The sequence below is a fragment of the Heptranchias perlo genome, unplaced genomic scaffold (assembly GCF_035084215.1).
Source record: "Heptranchias perlo isolate sHepPer1 unplaced genomic scaffold, sHepPer1.hap1 HAP1_SCAFFOLD_1657, whole genome shotgun sequence".
Classification (NCBI taxonomy): Eukaryota; Metazoa; Chordata; class Chondrichthyes; order Hexanchiformes; family Hexanchidae; genus Heptranchias; species Heptranchias perlo.
The window spans coordinates 15,001-30,463 of NW_027138922.1; the positions used below are offsets into that span (position 1 = coordinate 15,001).

General features: G+C 56.7%; 1 protein-coding gene across 1 annotated transcript in view; it reads left to right on the forward strand.

Moving 5' to 3' along the window:
• LOC137309476 (rho guanine nucleotide exchange factor 19-like) overlaps window positions 1-13,485 on the forward strand; it is a gene marked incomplete at its 3' end in the record, with an annotated part of 27,980 nt that extends 14,495 nt beyond the window's left edge. Inside the window, exons 5-7 of the mRNA XM_067977674.1 lie at window positions 3,965-4,117; window positions 10,298-10,427; window positions 13,411-13,485. Coding sequence (XP_067833775.1) covers window positions 3,965-4,117; window positions 10,298-10,427; window positions 13,411-13,485 — 358 coding nt within the window. The remainder of the gene's footprint in view (window positions 1-3,964; window positions 4,118-10,297; window positions 10,428-13,410) is intronic.
• Between the last annotated feature and the right edge of the window lie 1,978 nt (window positions 13,486-15,463).

Genomic DNA, 15,463 nt, shown 5'->3' on the forward strand with positions numbered 1-15,463 from the left:
TTCTCATCCTCCTGTTCAAATCCCTCCATGGCCCTCGCCCCCCCCTCCCTATCTCTGTAACCTCCTCCAGCCCCCTACAATTCTCATCCTCCTGTTCAAATCCCTCCATGGCCCTCACCCCCCTCCCTATCTCTGTAACCTCCTCCAGCCCCTACAATTCTCATCCTCCTCTTCAAATCCCTCCATGGCCCCTCGCCCCCCTCCCTATCTCTGTAACCTCCTCCAGCCCCTACAATTCTCATCCTCCTGTTCAAATCCCTCCATGGCCCTCGCCCCCCTCCCTCCCTATCTCTGTAACCTCCTCCAGCCCCCTACAATTCTCATCCTCCTGTTCAAATCCCTCCATGGCCCTCGCCCCTCCCTCCCTATCTCTGTAACCTCCTCCAGCCCCTACAATTCCCCATCCTCCTGTTCAAATCCCTCCATGGCCCCTCGCCCCCCTCCCTATCTCTGTAACCTCCTCCAGTCCCTACAATTCTCATCCTCCTGTTCAAATCCCTCCATGACCCTCGCCCTCCCTCCCTATCTCTGTAACCTCCTCCAGCCCCCTACAATTCTCATCCTCCTGTTCAAATCCCTCCATGGCCCTCGCCCCCCCCTCCCTATCTCTGTAACCTCCTCCAGCCCCTACAATTCTCATCCTCCTCTTCAAATCCCTCCATGGCCCCTCGCCCCCCCTCCCTATCTCTGTAACCTCCTCCAGCCCCTACAATTCTCATCCTCCTGTTCAAATCCCTCCATGGCCCTCGCCCCCCTCCCTCCCTATCTCTGTAACCTCCTCCAGCCCCTACAATTCCCCATCCTCCTGTTCAAATCCCTCCATGGCCCCTCGCCCCCCTCCCTATCTCTGTAACCTCCTCCAGCCCCTACAATTCTCATCCTCCTGTTCAAATCCCTCCATGGCCCTCGCCCCTCCCTCCCTATCTCTGTAACCTCCTCCAGCCCCTACAATTCCCCATCCTCCTGTTCAAATCCCTCCATGGCCCCTCGCCCCCCTCCCTATCTCTGTAACCTCCTCCAGTCCCTACAATTCTCATCCTCCTGTTCAAATCCCTCCATGACCCTCGCCCTCCCTCCCTATCTCTGTAACCTCCTCCAGCCCCTACAATTCTCATCCTCCTGTTCAAATCCCTCCATGGCCCTCGCCCCCCTCCCTCCCTATCTCTGTAACCTCCTCCAGCCCCTACAATTCCCCATCCTCCTGTTCAAATCCCTCCATGGCCCCTCGCCCCCCTCCCTATCTCTGTAACCTCCTCCAGCCCCTACAATTCTCATCCTCCTGTTCAAATCCCTCCATGTCCCTCGCCCCCCCTCCCTATCTCTGTAACCTCCTCCAGCCCCTACAATTCTCATCCTCCTGTTCAAATCCCTCCATGGCCCTCGCCCCTCCCTCCCTATCTCTGTAACCTCCTCCAGCCCCTACAATTCTCATCCTCCTGTTCAAATCCCTCCATGGCCCTCGCCCCCCCCTCCCTATCTCTGTAACCTCCTCCAGCCCCCTACAATTCTCATCCTCCTGTTCAAACCCCTCCATGGCCCTCGCCCCCCCTCCCTATCTCTGTAATCCCCTCCAGCCCCTACAATTCTCATCCTCCTCTTCAAACCCCTCTATGGCCCTCGCCCCCCCTCCCTATCTCTGTAATCCCCTCCAGCCCCTACAATTCTCATCCTCCTCTTCAAACCCCTCCATGGCCCTCGCCCCCCCCTCCCTATCTCTGTAACCTCCTCCAGCCCCCTACAACCCTCCGAGATCTCTGCGTTCCTCCAATCCTGGCCTCTTGTCCATCCCCCCGATTCCCATCGCTCCACCATTGGCCGTGCCTTCAGCTGCCTGGGGCCCTGAGCTCTGGAATTCCCTCCCTAAACCTCTCCCTCCTCCTTTAAGACGCTCCTTAAAACCTCCCTCATTGGCCAATGACCTGTCCTAATATCTCCTCAAGTGTCTCGGAGTTTGAGTTACCCTCCGGTGAAGGGTCTCGGGGGCTGCGTTCGAGACGCAGGACAACTGGGAGGAGTTAAGATCTTCTGATTTATTGCCCCCTGGGCGCGGAGAGGGTGCGGAGGAGATTGTCCAGAACGGTCCCAGGGATGAGGGACCTCAGTTAATGGGGAGAGGGGTGGAGGCGCTGGGATTGTTCTCCTCAGAGCCGAGAAGGTTAAAGGAGGAGAGGGAACAGATTCTGGAGAAACTCCCAAAAGGGGAATTGGGGGGGAATCCTCGAAGGGGAGAACTTGAGGGGGCTTTGGGGGAAAGGAGAGGGGGAGTGGGACTGAATGGAGAGCTCGTTGAAAGGGCCAGCACAGACGCGATGGGCCGAACGTGCCGTGATGAGTCCCATGCTTTTCTCTGCGGCCTTTAATCTCTCATCGTCACTGGTAAAGGGAACGAGTTCCCCGGATCGACACTTGGAATAGACGAAGTGGATCCCTCCGTCTGCGACCTCCGTCTGCGACCTCCGTCTGCGACCTCCGTGTCTGTCTGAAGTCTGTTACAACCCAAATACTCCCAAGGAGCTCCCTCTCTATAATCAGGTGTCGGCCGTAACTCGGAGGGGCTCTCCCTCTCTCGCCTCCGAGTCAGACCGTCGTGGGGCTGGAGGTCTCCGCACACTCGAGCCCCATAATCCAGGCCGACACTCCCCAGTACTGAGGGAGGGCCGCACTGTCGGAGGGTCGGTACTGAGGGAGGGCCGCACTGTCGGAGGGTCAGTACTGAGGGAGCGCCGCACTGTCGGAGGGTCAGTACCGAGGGAGGGCCGCACTGTCGGAGGGTCAGTACCGAGGGAGGGCCGCACTGTCGGAGGGTCGGTACTGAGGGAGCGCCGCACTGTCGGAGGGTCAGTACTGAGGGAGCGCCGTACTGTCGGAGGGTCGGTACTGAGGGAGCGCCGCACTGTCGGAGGGTCAGTACTGAGGGAGCGCCGCACTGTCGGAGGGTCAGTACTGAGGGAGCGCTGCACTGTCGGAGGGTCAGTACTGAGGGAGCGCCGCACTGTCGGAGGGTCGGTACTGAGGGAGCACCGCACTGTCGGAGGGTCAGTACTGAGGGAGCGCCGCACTGTCGGAGGGTCAGTACTGAGGGAGCGCCGCACTGTCGGAGGGTCAGTACTGAGGAACGCCGCACTGTCGGAGGGTCAGTACTGAGGGAGCGCCGCACTGTCGGAGGGTCAGTACTGAGGGAGCGCCGCACTGTCGGAGGGTCAGTACTGAGGGAGGGCCGCACTGTCGGAGGGTCAGTACTGAGGGAGCGCCGCACTGTCGGAGGGTCAGTACTGAGGGAGCGCCGCACTGTCGGAGGGTCGGTACTGAGGGAGCGCCGCACTGTCGGAGGGTCAGTACTGAGGGAGGGCCGCACTGTCGGAGGGTCAGTACTGAGGGAGGGCCGCACTGTCGGAGGGTCAGTACTGAGGGAGTGCCGCACTGTCGGAGGGTCAGTACTGAGGGAGCGCCGCACTGTCGGAGGGTCGGTACTGAGGGAGTGCCGCACTGTCGGAGGGTCAGTGCCGAGGGAGCGCCGCACTGTCGGAGGGTCAGTACTGAGGGAGGGCCGCACTGTCGGAGGGTCAGTGCCGAGGGAGCGCCGCACTGTCGGAGGTGCCGTCTTTCGGGACGAGACATTAAACCGAGGGCCCCGTCTGCCCCTCTCGGGCGGGTGTAAAAGATCCCACGGCCCACTATCGGAAGTCGAGCAGGAGGGGGGAGGTCCTGGGCCCTGATATTTATCCCTCGACAGAAATCACCGAAGCAAAAATAACAAATGATTTTGTCATCCCTTGTTTGTGGGATCTTGCTGTGCGCAATATACCTGCCACATGACAACAGCGACTATCCCTCAGTCGAGGTTCCTCACTGCCTGTGAGCTGTTCTGGGACGTCCTGAGATGGTGAAAGGGGGTGCCAGGAATGGGAGATCATCCTGTAACGACCCCCGACCTCACTGCCTCCCTCCCGCCTCTGCGTTCCAGATTTCTGACTGACCTGGAGGAAGACCTGGAGAAGAGCCTCCTGGACTTTGACGTGTGTCGCATTCTCCTCTCCCATCTTCCAGCCTTACGCACGGTCTACGTCCCCTATGTGACCAACCAGTCGTATCAAGAGAAGACATTCAAACGCCTGATGTAAGCAGAGTGACCGCCGAGAGAGTAAAGCTCCCTCTACACTGTCCCGTCAAACACTCCCAGGGCAGGTACAGGGTTAGATACAGAGTAAAGCTCCCTCTACACTGTCCCGTCAAACACTCCCAGGGTCAGGTACAGGGTTAGATACAGAGTAAAGCTCCCTCTACACTGTCCCATCAAACACTCCCAGGGCAGGTACAGGGTTAGATACAGAGTAAAGCTCCCTCTACACTGTCCCATCAAACACTCCCAGGGCAGGTACAGGGTTAGATACAGAGTAAAGCTCCCTCTACACCGTCCCATCAAACACTCCCAGTGCAGGTACAGGGTTAGATACAGAGTAAAGCTCCCTCTACACTGTCCCGTCAAACACTCCCAGGGCAGGTACAGGGTTAGATACAGAGTAAAGCTCCCTCTACACTGTCCCGTCAAACACTCCCAGGGTCAGGTACAGGGTTAGATACAGAGTAAAGCTCCCTCCACACTGTCCCATCAAACACTCCCAGGGTCAGGTACAGGGTTAGAGACAGAGTAAAGCTCCCTCTACACTGTCCCATCAAACACTCCCAGGGCAGGTACAGGGTTAGATACAGAGTAAAGCTCCCTCTACACTGTCCCGTCAAACACTCCCAGGGCAGGTACAGGGTTAGATACAGAGTAAAGCTCCCTCTACACTGTCCCATCAAACACTCCCAGGGTCAGGTACAGGGTTGGATACAGAGTAAAGCTCCCTCTACACTGTCCCATCAAACACTCCCAGGGTCAGGTACAGGGTTAGATACAGAGTAAAGCTCCCTCTACACTGTCCCATCAAACACTCCCAGGGTCAGGTACAGGGTTAGATACAGAGTAAAGCTCCCTCTACACTGTCCCATCAAACACTCCCAGGGCAGGTACAGGGTTAGATACAGAGTAAAGCTCCCTCTACACTGTCCCATCAAACACTCCCAGGGCAGGTACAGGGTTAGATACAGAGTAAAGCTCCCTCTACACTGTCCCATCAAACACTCCCAGGGCAGGTCCAGGGTTAGATACAGAGTAAAGCTCCCTCTACACTGTCCCATCAAACACTCCCAGGGCAGGTACAGGGTTAGATACAGAGTAAAGCTCCCTCTACACTGTCCCATCAAACACTCCCAGGGCAGGTACAGGGTTAGATACAGAGTAAAGCTCCCTCTACACTGTCCCATCAACCACTCCCAGGGCAGGTACAGGGTTAGATACAGAGTAAAGCTCCCTCTACACTGTCCCATCAAACACTCCCAGGGTCAGGTACAGGGTTAGATACAGAGTAAAGCTCCCTCTACACTGTCCCATCAAACACTCCCAGGGCAGGTACAGGGTGAGATACAGAGTAAAGCTCCCTCTACACTGTCCCATCAAACACTCCCAGGGCAGGGACAGGGTTAGATACAGAGTAAAGCTCCCTCTACACTGTCCCATCAAACACTCCCAGGGCAGGTACAGGGTTAGATACAGAGTAAAGCTCCCTCTACACTGTCCCATCAAACACTCCCAGGGCAGGTACAGGGTTAGATACAGAGTAAAGCTCCCTCTGCACTGTCCCATCAAACACTCCCAGGGCAGGTACAGGGTTAGATACAGAGTAAAGCTCCCTCTACACTGTCCCATCAAACACTCCTAGGGTCAGGGACAGGGTTAGATACAGAGTAAAGCTCCCTCTACACTGTCCCATCAAACACTCCCAGGGCAGGTACAGGGTTAGATACAGAGTAAAGCTGCCTCTACACTGTCCCATCAAACACTCCCAGGGCAGGTACAGGGTTAGATACAGAGTAAAGCTCCCTCTACACTGTCCCATCAAACACTCCCAGGGCAGGTACAGGGTTAGATACAGAGTAAAGCTCCCTCTACACCGTCCCATCAAACACTCCCAGTGCAGGTACAGGGTTAGATACAGAGTAAAGCTCCCTCTACACTGTCCCATCAAACACTCCCAGGGCAGGTACAGGGTTAGATACAGAGTAAAGCTCCCTCTACACTGTCCCGTCAAATACTCCCAGGGCAGGTACAGGGTTAGATACAGAGTAAAGCTCCCTCTACACTGTCCCATCAAACACTCCCAGGGCAGGTCCAGGGTTAGATACAGAGTAAAGCTCCCTCTACACTGTCCCATCAAACACTCCCAGGGCAGGTACAGGGTTAGATACAGAGTAAAGCTCCCTCTACACTGTCCCATCAAACACTCCCAGGGCAGGTACAGGGTTAGATACAGAGTAAAGCTCCCTCTACACTGTCCCATCAACCACTCCCAGGGCAGGTACAGGGTTAGATACAGAGTAAAGCTCCCTCTACACTGTCCCATCAAACACTCCCAGGGTCAGGTACAGGGTTAGATACAGAGTAAAGCTCCCTCTACACTGTCCCATCAAACACACCCAGGGCAGGTAGAGGGTGAGATACAGAGTAAAGCTCCCTCTACACTGTCCCATCAAACACTCCCAGGGCAGGGACAGGGTTAGATACAGAGTAAAGCTCCCTCTACACTGTCCCATCAAACACTCCCAGGGTCAGGTACAGGGTTAGATACAGAGTAAAGCTCCCTCTACACTGTCCCATCAAACACTCCCAGGGTCAGGTACAGGGTTAGATACAGAGTAAAGCTCCCTCTACACTGTCCCATCAAACACTCCCAGGGCAGGTACAGGGTTAGATACAGAGTAAAGCTCCCTCTGCACTGTCCCATCAAACACTCCCAGGGCAGGTACAGGGTTAGATACAGAGTAAAGCTCCCTCTACACTGTCCCATCAAACACTCCTAGGGTCAGGGACAGGGTTAGATACAGAGTAAAGCTCCCTCTACACTGTCCCATCAAACACTCCCAGGGCAGGTACAGGGTTAGATACAGAGTAAAGCTCCCTCTACACTGTCCCATCAAACACTCCCAGGGCAGGTACAGGGTTAGATACAGAGTAAAGCTCCCTCTACACTGTCCCATCAAACACTCCCAGGGCAGGTACAGGGTTAGATACAGAGTAAAGCTCCCTCTACACCGTCCCATCAAACACTCCCAGTGCAGGTACAGGGTTAGATACAGAGTAAAGCTCCCTCTACACTGTCCCGTCAAACACTCCCAGGGTCAGGTACAGGGTTAGATACAGAGTAAAGCTCCCTCCACACTGTCCCATCAAACACTCCCAGGGTCAGGTACAGGGTTAGAGACAGAGTAAAGCTCCCTCTACACTGTCCCATCAAACACTCCCAGGGCAGGTACAGGGTTAGATACAGAGTAAAGCTCCCTCTACACTGTCCCGTCAAACACTCCCAGGGCAGGTACAGGGTTAGATACAGAGTAAAGCTCCCTCTACACTGTCCCATCAAACACTCCCAGGGTCAGGTACAGGGTTGGATACAGAGTAAAGCTCCCTCTACACTGTCCCATCAAACACTCCCAGGGTCAGGTACAGGGTTAGATACAGAGTAAAGCTCCCTCTACACTGTCCCATCAAACACTCCCAGGGTCAGGTACAGGGTTAGATACAGAGTAAAGCTCCCTCTACACTGTCCCATCAAACACTCCCAGGGCAGGTACAGGGTTAGATACAGAGTAAAGCTCCCTCTACACTGTCCCATCAAACACTCCCAGGGTCAGGTACAGGGTTAGATACAGAGTAAAGCTCCCTCTACACTGTCCCATCAAACACTCCCAGGGTCAGGTACAGGGTTAGATACAGAGTAAAGCTCCCTCTACACTGTCCATCAAACACTCCCAGGGCAGGTACAGGGTTAGATACAGAGTAAAGCTCCCTCCACACTGTCCCATCAAACACTCCCAGGGTCAGGTACAGGGTGAGATACAGAGTAAAGCTCCCTCTACACTGTCCCATCAAACACTCCCAGGGGCAGGTACAGGGTTAGATACAGAGTAAAGCTCCCTCTACACTGTCCCGTCAAATACTCCCAGGGCAGGTACAGGGTTAGATACAGAGTAAAGCTCCCTCTACACTGTCCCATCAAACACTCCCAGGGCAGGTCCAGGGTTAGATACAGAGTAAAGCTCCCTCTACACTGTCCCATCAAACACTCCCAGGGCAGGTACAGGGTTAGATACAGAGTAAAGCTCCCTCTACACTGTCCCATCAAACACTCCCAGGGCAGGTACAGGGTTAGATACAGAGTAAAGCTCCCTCTACACTGTCCCATCAACCACTCCCAGGGCAGGTACAGGGTTAGATACAGAGTAAAGCTCCCTCTACACTGTCCCATCAAACACTCCCAGGATCAGGTACAGGGTTAGATACAGAGTAAAGCTCCCTCTACACTGTCCCATCAAACACTCCCAGGGCAGGTACAGGGTGAGATACAGAGTAAAGCTCCCTCTACACTGTCCCATCAAACACTCCCAGGGCAGGGACAGGGTTAGATACAGAGTAAAGCTCCCTCTACACTGTCCCATCAAACACTCCCAGGGCAGGTACAGGGTTAGATACAGAGTAAAGCTCCCTCTACACTGTCCCATCAAACACTCCCAGGGCAGGTACAGGGTTAGATACAGAGTAAAGCTCCCTCTGCACTGTCCCATCAAACACTCCCAGGGCAGGTACAGGGTTAGATACAGAGTAAAGCTCCCTCTACACTGTCCCATCAAACACTCCTAAGGTCAGGGACAGGGTTAGATACAGAGTAAAGCTCCCTCTACACTGTCCCATCAAACACTCCCAGGGCAGGTACAGGGTTAGATACAGAGTAAAGCTGCCTCTACACTGTCCCATCAAACACTCCCAGGGCAGGTACAGGGTTAGATACAGAGTAAAGCTCCCTCTACACTGTCCCATCAAACACTCCCAGGGCAGGTACAGGGTTAGATACAGAGTAAAGCTCCCTCTACACCGTCCCATCAAACACTCCCAGTGCAGGTACAGGGTTAGATACAGAGTAAAGCTCCCTCTACACTGTCCCATCAAACACTCCCAGGGTCAGGTACAGGGTTAGATACAGAGTAAAGCTCCCTCTACACTGTCCCATCAAACACTCCCAGGGTCAGGTACAGGGTTAGATACAGAGTAAAGCTCCCTCTACACTGTCCCATCAAACACTCCCAGGGTCAGGTACACGGTGAGATACAGAGTAAAGCTCCCTCTACACTGTCCCGTCAAACACTCCCAGGGCAGGTACAGGGTTAGATACAGAGTAAAGCTCCCTCTACACTGTCCCATCAAACACTCCCAGGGTCAGGTACAGGGTTAGATACAGAGTAAAGCTCCCTCTACACTGTCCCATCAAACACTCCCAGTGCAGGTACAGGGTTAGATACAGAGTAAAGCTCCCTCTGCACTGTCCCATCAAACACTCCCAGTGCAGGTACAGGGTTAGATACAGAGTAAAGCTCCCTCTACACTGTCCCATCAAACACTCCCAGTGCAGGTACAGGGTTAGATACAGAGTAAAGCTCCCTCTACACTGTCCCATCAAACACTCCCAGGGTCAGGTACAGGGTTAGATACAGAGTAAAGCTCCCTCTACACTGTCCCATCAAACACTCCCAGGGCAGGTACAGGGTTAGATACAGAGTCAAGCTCCCTCTACACTGTCCCGTCAAACACTCCCAGGGTCAGGTACAGGGTTAGATACAGAGTAAAGCTCCCTCTACACTGTCCCATCAAACACTCCCAGGGCAGGTACAGGGTTAGATACAGAGTAAAGCTCCCTCTACACTGTCCCGTCAAACACTCCCAGGGCAGGTACAGGGTTAGATACAGAGTAAAGCTCCCTCTACACTGTCCCGTCAAACACTCCCAGGGTCAGGTACAGGGTTAGATACAGAGTAAAGCTCCCTCTACACTGTCCCATCAAACACTCCCAGGGTCAGGTACAGGGTTAGATACAGAGTAAAGCTCCCTCTACACTGTCCCATCAAACACTCCCAGGGTCAGGTACAGGGTTAGATACAGAGTAAAGCTCCCTCTACACTGTCCCATCAAACACTCCCAGGGTCAGGTACAGGGTTAGATACAGAGTAAAGCTCCCTCTACACTGTCCCATCAAACACTCCCAGGGCAGGTACAGGGTTAGATACAGAGTGAAGCTCCCTCTACACTGTCCCGTCAAACACTCCCAGGGTCAGGTACAGGGTTAGATACAGAGTAAAGCTCCCTCTACACCGTCCTGGTTTGAGATATTGGTCGGTTTAATTTTTCTGCTCCTTCCTCCCCTGACAGTGAGGGGAACCCCCCTTTCCGTGTGGTGGTTGAGAATTTGGAAAGCCATCCCATCTGCCAGCGCCTCTCCCTCAAGTCCTTCCTGATCCTGCCCTTCCAACGAATCACGCGCCTGAAACTGCTGGTGCAGGTAAGGCCATCTCCCCGCCCCCGGGGCTGGGTCCAGGCCTTCGATCAGTGCTCGGCCCGGTTTACAGCCTGGGACTTTCCTTCTCAGCGTGCGTGTGGGTCGGCGGCATGTGTTTTGGGGCCGGGGCGGGGGGGGCCTCGACCAACACCACTGACGAAATGGTCAGGCCGTGATGCCATCGACTGTGCCCGGGATCTTGCTGTGCGCAAATTGGCTGCCTGGTTTGCCGCACTGAAGCTCTGCCAAAGTCCTTCGTTTTGCCGTGAAGCTTGGGGAGGTCCTGAGATGGGGACTGGGGGTGATCGAAGTGGGAATCTTGCTCTGTCTCAGTCAACGTGGAGATGGACCAGGTCGACTGGCCATCGAGAGGGTCAGAAATAGGTCCATAGTGTACTGCTCGTCCTGCAGTGGTTAACACGAGACTTGAAGAACACGGCCGAGATTTGATGTGTGGGAGACTCGGGGTGAGATGATCGTAAATAATTCCCGTCTATCCAGGGTCTGTAACGTGGTGAAATGTCCCCGAGACCCTCCACAGGAGGGAAAGATCCCACCCCGGGACACATGAGGAGATGTCAGGACAGGCGACCAAAAGATTGGCCAATGAGGGAGGTTTTAAGGAGCGTCTTAAAGGAGGAGAGGGAGGCGGAGAGGTTCAGGGAGGGAATTCCAGAGCTCAGGGCCCCAGGCAGCTGAAGGCACGGCCAATGGTGGAGCGATGGGAGAGGGGGATCGACAAGAGGCCAGGATTGGAGGAACGCAGAGATCTCGGAGGGTTGTAGGGGGCTGGAGGAGGTTACAGAGATAGGGAGGGAGGGCGAGGGCCATGGAGGGGTTTGAAGAGGAGGATGAGAATTGTAGGGGGCTGGAGGAGGTTACAGAGATAGGGAGGGAGGGGCGAGGGCCATGGAGGGATTTGAACAGGAGGATGATAATTGTAGGGGCTGGAGGAGGTTACAGAGATAGGGAGGGAGGGGGGGCGAGGGACATGGAGGGATTTGAACAGGAGGATGAGAATTGTAGGGACTGGAGGAGGTTACAGAGATAGGGAGGGAGGGCGAGGGCCATGGAGGGGTTTGAAGAGGAGGATGAGAATTGTCGGGGCTGGAGGAGGCTACAGAGATAGGGAGGGAGGGGGGCGAGGGCCATGGAGGGATTTGAACAGGAGGATGAGAATTGTAGGGGGCTGGAGGAGGTTACAGAGATAGGGAGGGGGGCGAGGGCCATGGAGGGATTTGAACAGGAGGATGAGAATTGTAGGGGCTGGAGGAGGTTACAGAGATAGGGAGGGAGGGGCGAGGGCCATGGAGGGATTTGAAGAGGAGGATGAGAATTGTAGGGGGCTGGAGGAGGTTACAGAGATAGGGAGGGAGGGGGGCGAGGGCCATGGAGGGATTTGAAGAGGAGGATGAGAATTGTAGGGGGCTGGAGGAGGTTACAGAGATAGGGAGGGAGGGGGGCGAGGGCCATGGAGGGATTTGAAGAGGAGGATGAGAATTGTAGGGGGCTGGAGGAGGTTACAGAGATAGGGAGGGAGGGCGAGGGCCATGGAGGGGTTTGAAGAGGAGGATGAGAATTGTAGGGGGCTGGAGGAGGTTACAGAGATAGGGAGGGAGGGGGGGCGAGGGACATGGAGGGATTTGAACAGGAGGATGATAATTGTCGGGGCTGGAGGAGGCTACAGAGATAGGGAGGGAGGGGCGAGGGCCATGGAGGGATTTGAACAGGAGGATGAGAATTGTAGGGGCTGGAGGAGGTTACAGAGATAGGGAGGGAGGGTCGAGGGCCATGGAGGGATTTGAACAGGAGGATGATAATTGTCGGGGCTGGAGGAGGCTACAGAGATAGGGAGGGAGGGGCGAGGGCCATGGAGGGATTTGAACAGGAGGATGAGAATTGTAGGGGCTGGAGGAGGTTACAGAGATAGGGAGGGAGGGTCGAGGGCCATGGAGGGATTTGAACAGGAGGATGAGAATTGTAGGGGCTGGAGGAGGTTACAGAGATAGGGAGGGGGGCGAGGGGCCATGGAGGGATTTGAACAGGAGGATGAGAATTGTAGGGGCTGGAGGAGGTTACAGAGATAGGGAGGGAGGGTCGAGGGCCATGGAGGGATTTGAACAGGAGGATGAGAATTGTAGGGGCTGGAGGAGGTTACAGAGATAGGGAGGGAGGGTCGAGGGCCATGGAGGGATTTGAACAGGAGGATGAGAATTGTAGGGGCTGGAGGAGGTTACAGAGATAGGGAGGGGGGCGAGGGGCCATGGAGGGATTTGAACAGGAGGATGAGAATTGTCGGGGGCTGGAGGAGGTTACAGAGATAGGGAGGGAGGGAGGGCGAGGGCCATGGAGGGATTTGAACAGGAGGATGAGAATTGTCGGGGCTGGAGGAGGTTACAGAGATTGGGAGGGGGGCGAGGGCCATGGAGGGATTTGAAGAGGAGGATGAGAATTGTCGGGGCTGGAGGAGGTTACAGAGATAGGGAGGGAGGTGGGCGAGGGCCATGGAGGGATTTGAACAGGAGGATGAGAATTGTAGGGGGCTGGAGGAGGTTACAGAGATAGGGAGGGAGGTGGGCGAGGGCCATGGAGGGATTTGAAGAGGAGGATGAGAATTGTAGGGGGCTGGAGGAGGTTACAGAGATAGGGAGGGGGGCGAGGGCCATGGAGGGATTTGAAGAGGAGGATGAGAATTGTAGGGGCTGGAGGAGGTTACAGAGATAGGGAGGGAGGGGACGAGGGCCATGGAGGGATTTGAACAGGAGGATGAGGATTGTAGGGGGCTGGAGGAGGTTACAGAGATAGGGAGGGAGGGCGAGGGCCATGGAGGGATTTGAAGAGGAGGATGAAGAGTTTTATAATCGAGGCGTTCCCTGACCGGGAGCCGGTGTGGGTCCAGACCGGGGGGTGACGGGGACTCGGGACTCGGGACTCGAGGGGACGCTGATCGAGGTCCTTTCTCAATAACTCGTCCGTCTGCTTCCAGAACATTCTGAAGAAATCAACACCGGGGTCACAGGGTCAGCAGAACGCGAGTTCGGCCTTCGAGGCTCTGAGCGAGGTGAGTGGGCAGAACGCAACTCGGTATCCTCTCCCTCCCTCACTCCCTCCCTCACTCCCTCCCTCACTCCCTCACTCCCTCCCTCTCCCTCCTCTCCCTCCCTCTCCCTCCCTCTCCCTCCCTCACTCCATCCCTCTCCCTCCCTCTCCCTCTCCTCATTCTCTCTCCATCCTCTCTCTCTCTCCATCCCTCTCCCTCCCTCACTCCATCCCTCTCCCTCCCTCACTCCATCCCTCACTCCATCCCTCTCCCTACCTCACTCCATCCCTCTCCCTACCTCACTCCCTCGTCCTCCCTCTCCTGCCCTCTCCCTCCCTCACTCCATCCCTCACTCCCTCCCTCACTCCCACTCCCTCCCTCCCTCCCTCTCCTCCCTCCCTCTCCCTCCCTCCCTCACTCCCTCCCTCCCTCTCCCTCCTCTCACTCCCTCCCTCACTCCATCCCTCACTCCATCCCTCTCACTCCATCCCTCTCACTCCCTCCCTCACTCCCTCCCTCACTCCCTCCCTCCCTCCCTCCCTCCCTCCCTCCCTCACTCCCTCTCTCTCTCCATCCCTCTCTCTCTCTCTCCATCCCTCTCTCTCTCTCTCCCTCTCCTCCCTCTCCTGCCCTCTCCCTCCCTCACTCCATCCCTCTCTCTCCCTCCCACACTCCATCCCTCTCTCCCTCCCTCACTCTCTCTCCCTCTTCTCCCTCCCTCCCTCTCTCTCTCCCTCCCTCCCTCCATCTCTCCCTCTCTCCCTCCCTGCCTCTCTCCTCTCTCCCTCCCTGCCTCCCTCACTCATCCCTCTCTCTCCCTCCCTCTCTCTCCCTCCCTCTCCCTCCCTCACTCCATCCCTCCCTCACTCCATCCCTCCCTCTCTCTCCTCCCTCACTCCATCCCTCCCTCTCTCTCCCTCCCTCTCTCTCCCTCCCTCTCCCTCCCTCACTCCATCCCTCCCTCTCCCTCCCTCACTCCATCCCTCACTCCATCCCTCCCTCTCTCTCTCTCCCTCTCTCTCCCTCCCTCACTCCATCCCTCTCTCCCTCTCTCTCTCCCACTCCCTCTCCCTCCCTCCCTCCCTCTCTCTCTCTCTCCCTCCCTCCCTCCCCTCTCCCTCCCTCACTCCATCACTCCCTCTCTCTCCCTCTCCCTCCCTCACTCCATCCCTCTCTCCCTCTCTCTCTCTCTCTCTCTCCCCGTGAACAACGACCCAGGCTGGAGTTTGACCCCCAGGCCCCCAGGGGTGAGAGGTCAGTGTCGGTACCCACTGCCCCCCCCAGTCCTCCCCCCTCAGTCCCTCCCCCCTCAGTCCCTCCCCTCCCTCCCCTCAGTCCTCCCCCCTCAGTCCCTCCCCCCTCCCTCCCCTCAGTCCTCCCTCCCCTCAGTTCCTCCCCCCCTCAGTCCTCCCTCCCCTCAGTCCTCCCTCCCCTCAGTCCTCCCCCCTCAGTCCTCCCTCCCCTCAGTCCTCCCCCCTCAGTCCTCCCCCCCTCAGTCCTCCCTCCCCTCAGTCCTCCCCCCCTCAGTCCTCCCCCCCCTCAGTCCCTCAGTCCTCCTCCCCCTCAGTCCCCTCCCCCTCAGTCCCTCCACCCTCAGTCCTCCCCCCCTCAGTCCCTCAGGTCCCCTCCCCTCAGTCCCTCCACCCCTCAGTCCCCTCCCTCAGTCCCTCCCCCCTCAGTCCCCCCCCCTCAGTCCTCCCCCCTCAGTCCCTCCCCCGTCAGTCCCTCCCCTCAGTCCCCCCCCCTCAGTCCTCCCCCCCTCCCCTCCCCTCAGTCCTCCTCCCTCAGTCCTCCCCCCCTCAGTCCTCCCTCCCCTCAGTCCTCCCTCCCCTCAGTCCTCCCTCCCCTCAGTCCTCCCTCCCCTCAGTCCTCCCTCCCCTCAGTCCTCCCTCCCCTCAGTCCCCTCCCTCAGTCCTCCCCCCCTCAGTCCTCCCCTCCCCTCAGTCCCCCCCCCTCAGTCCCCTCCCCTCAGGCCCCCTTTCCCCTCAGTCCTCCCTCA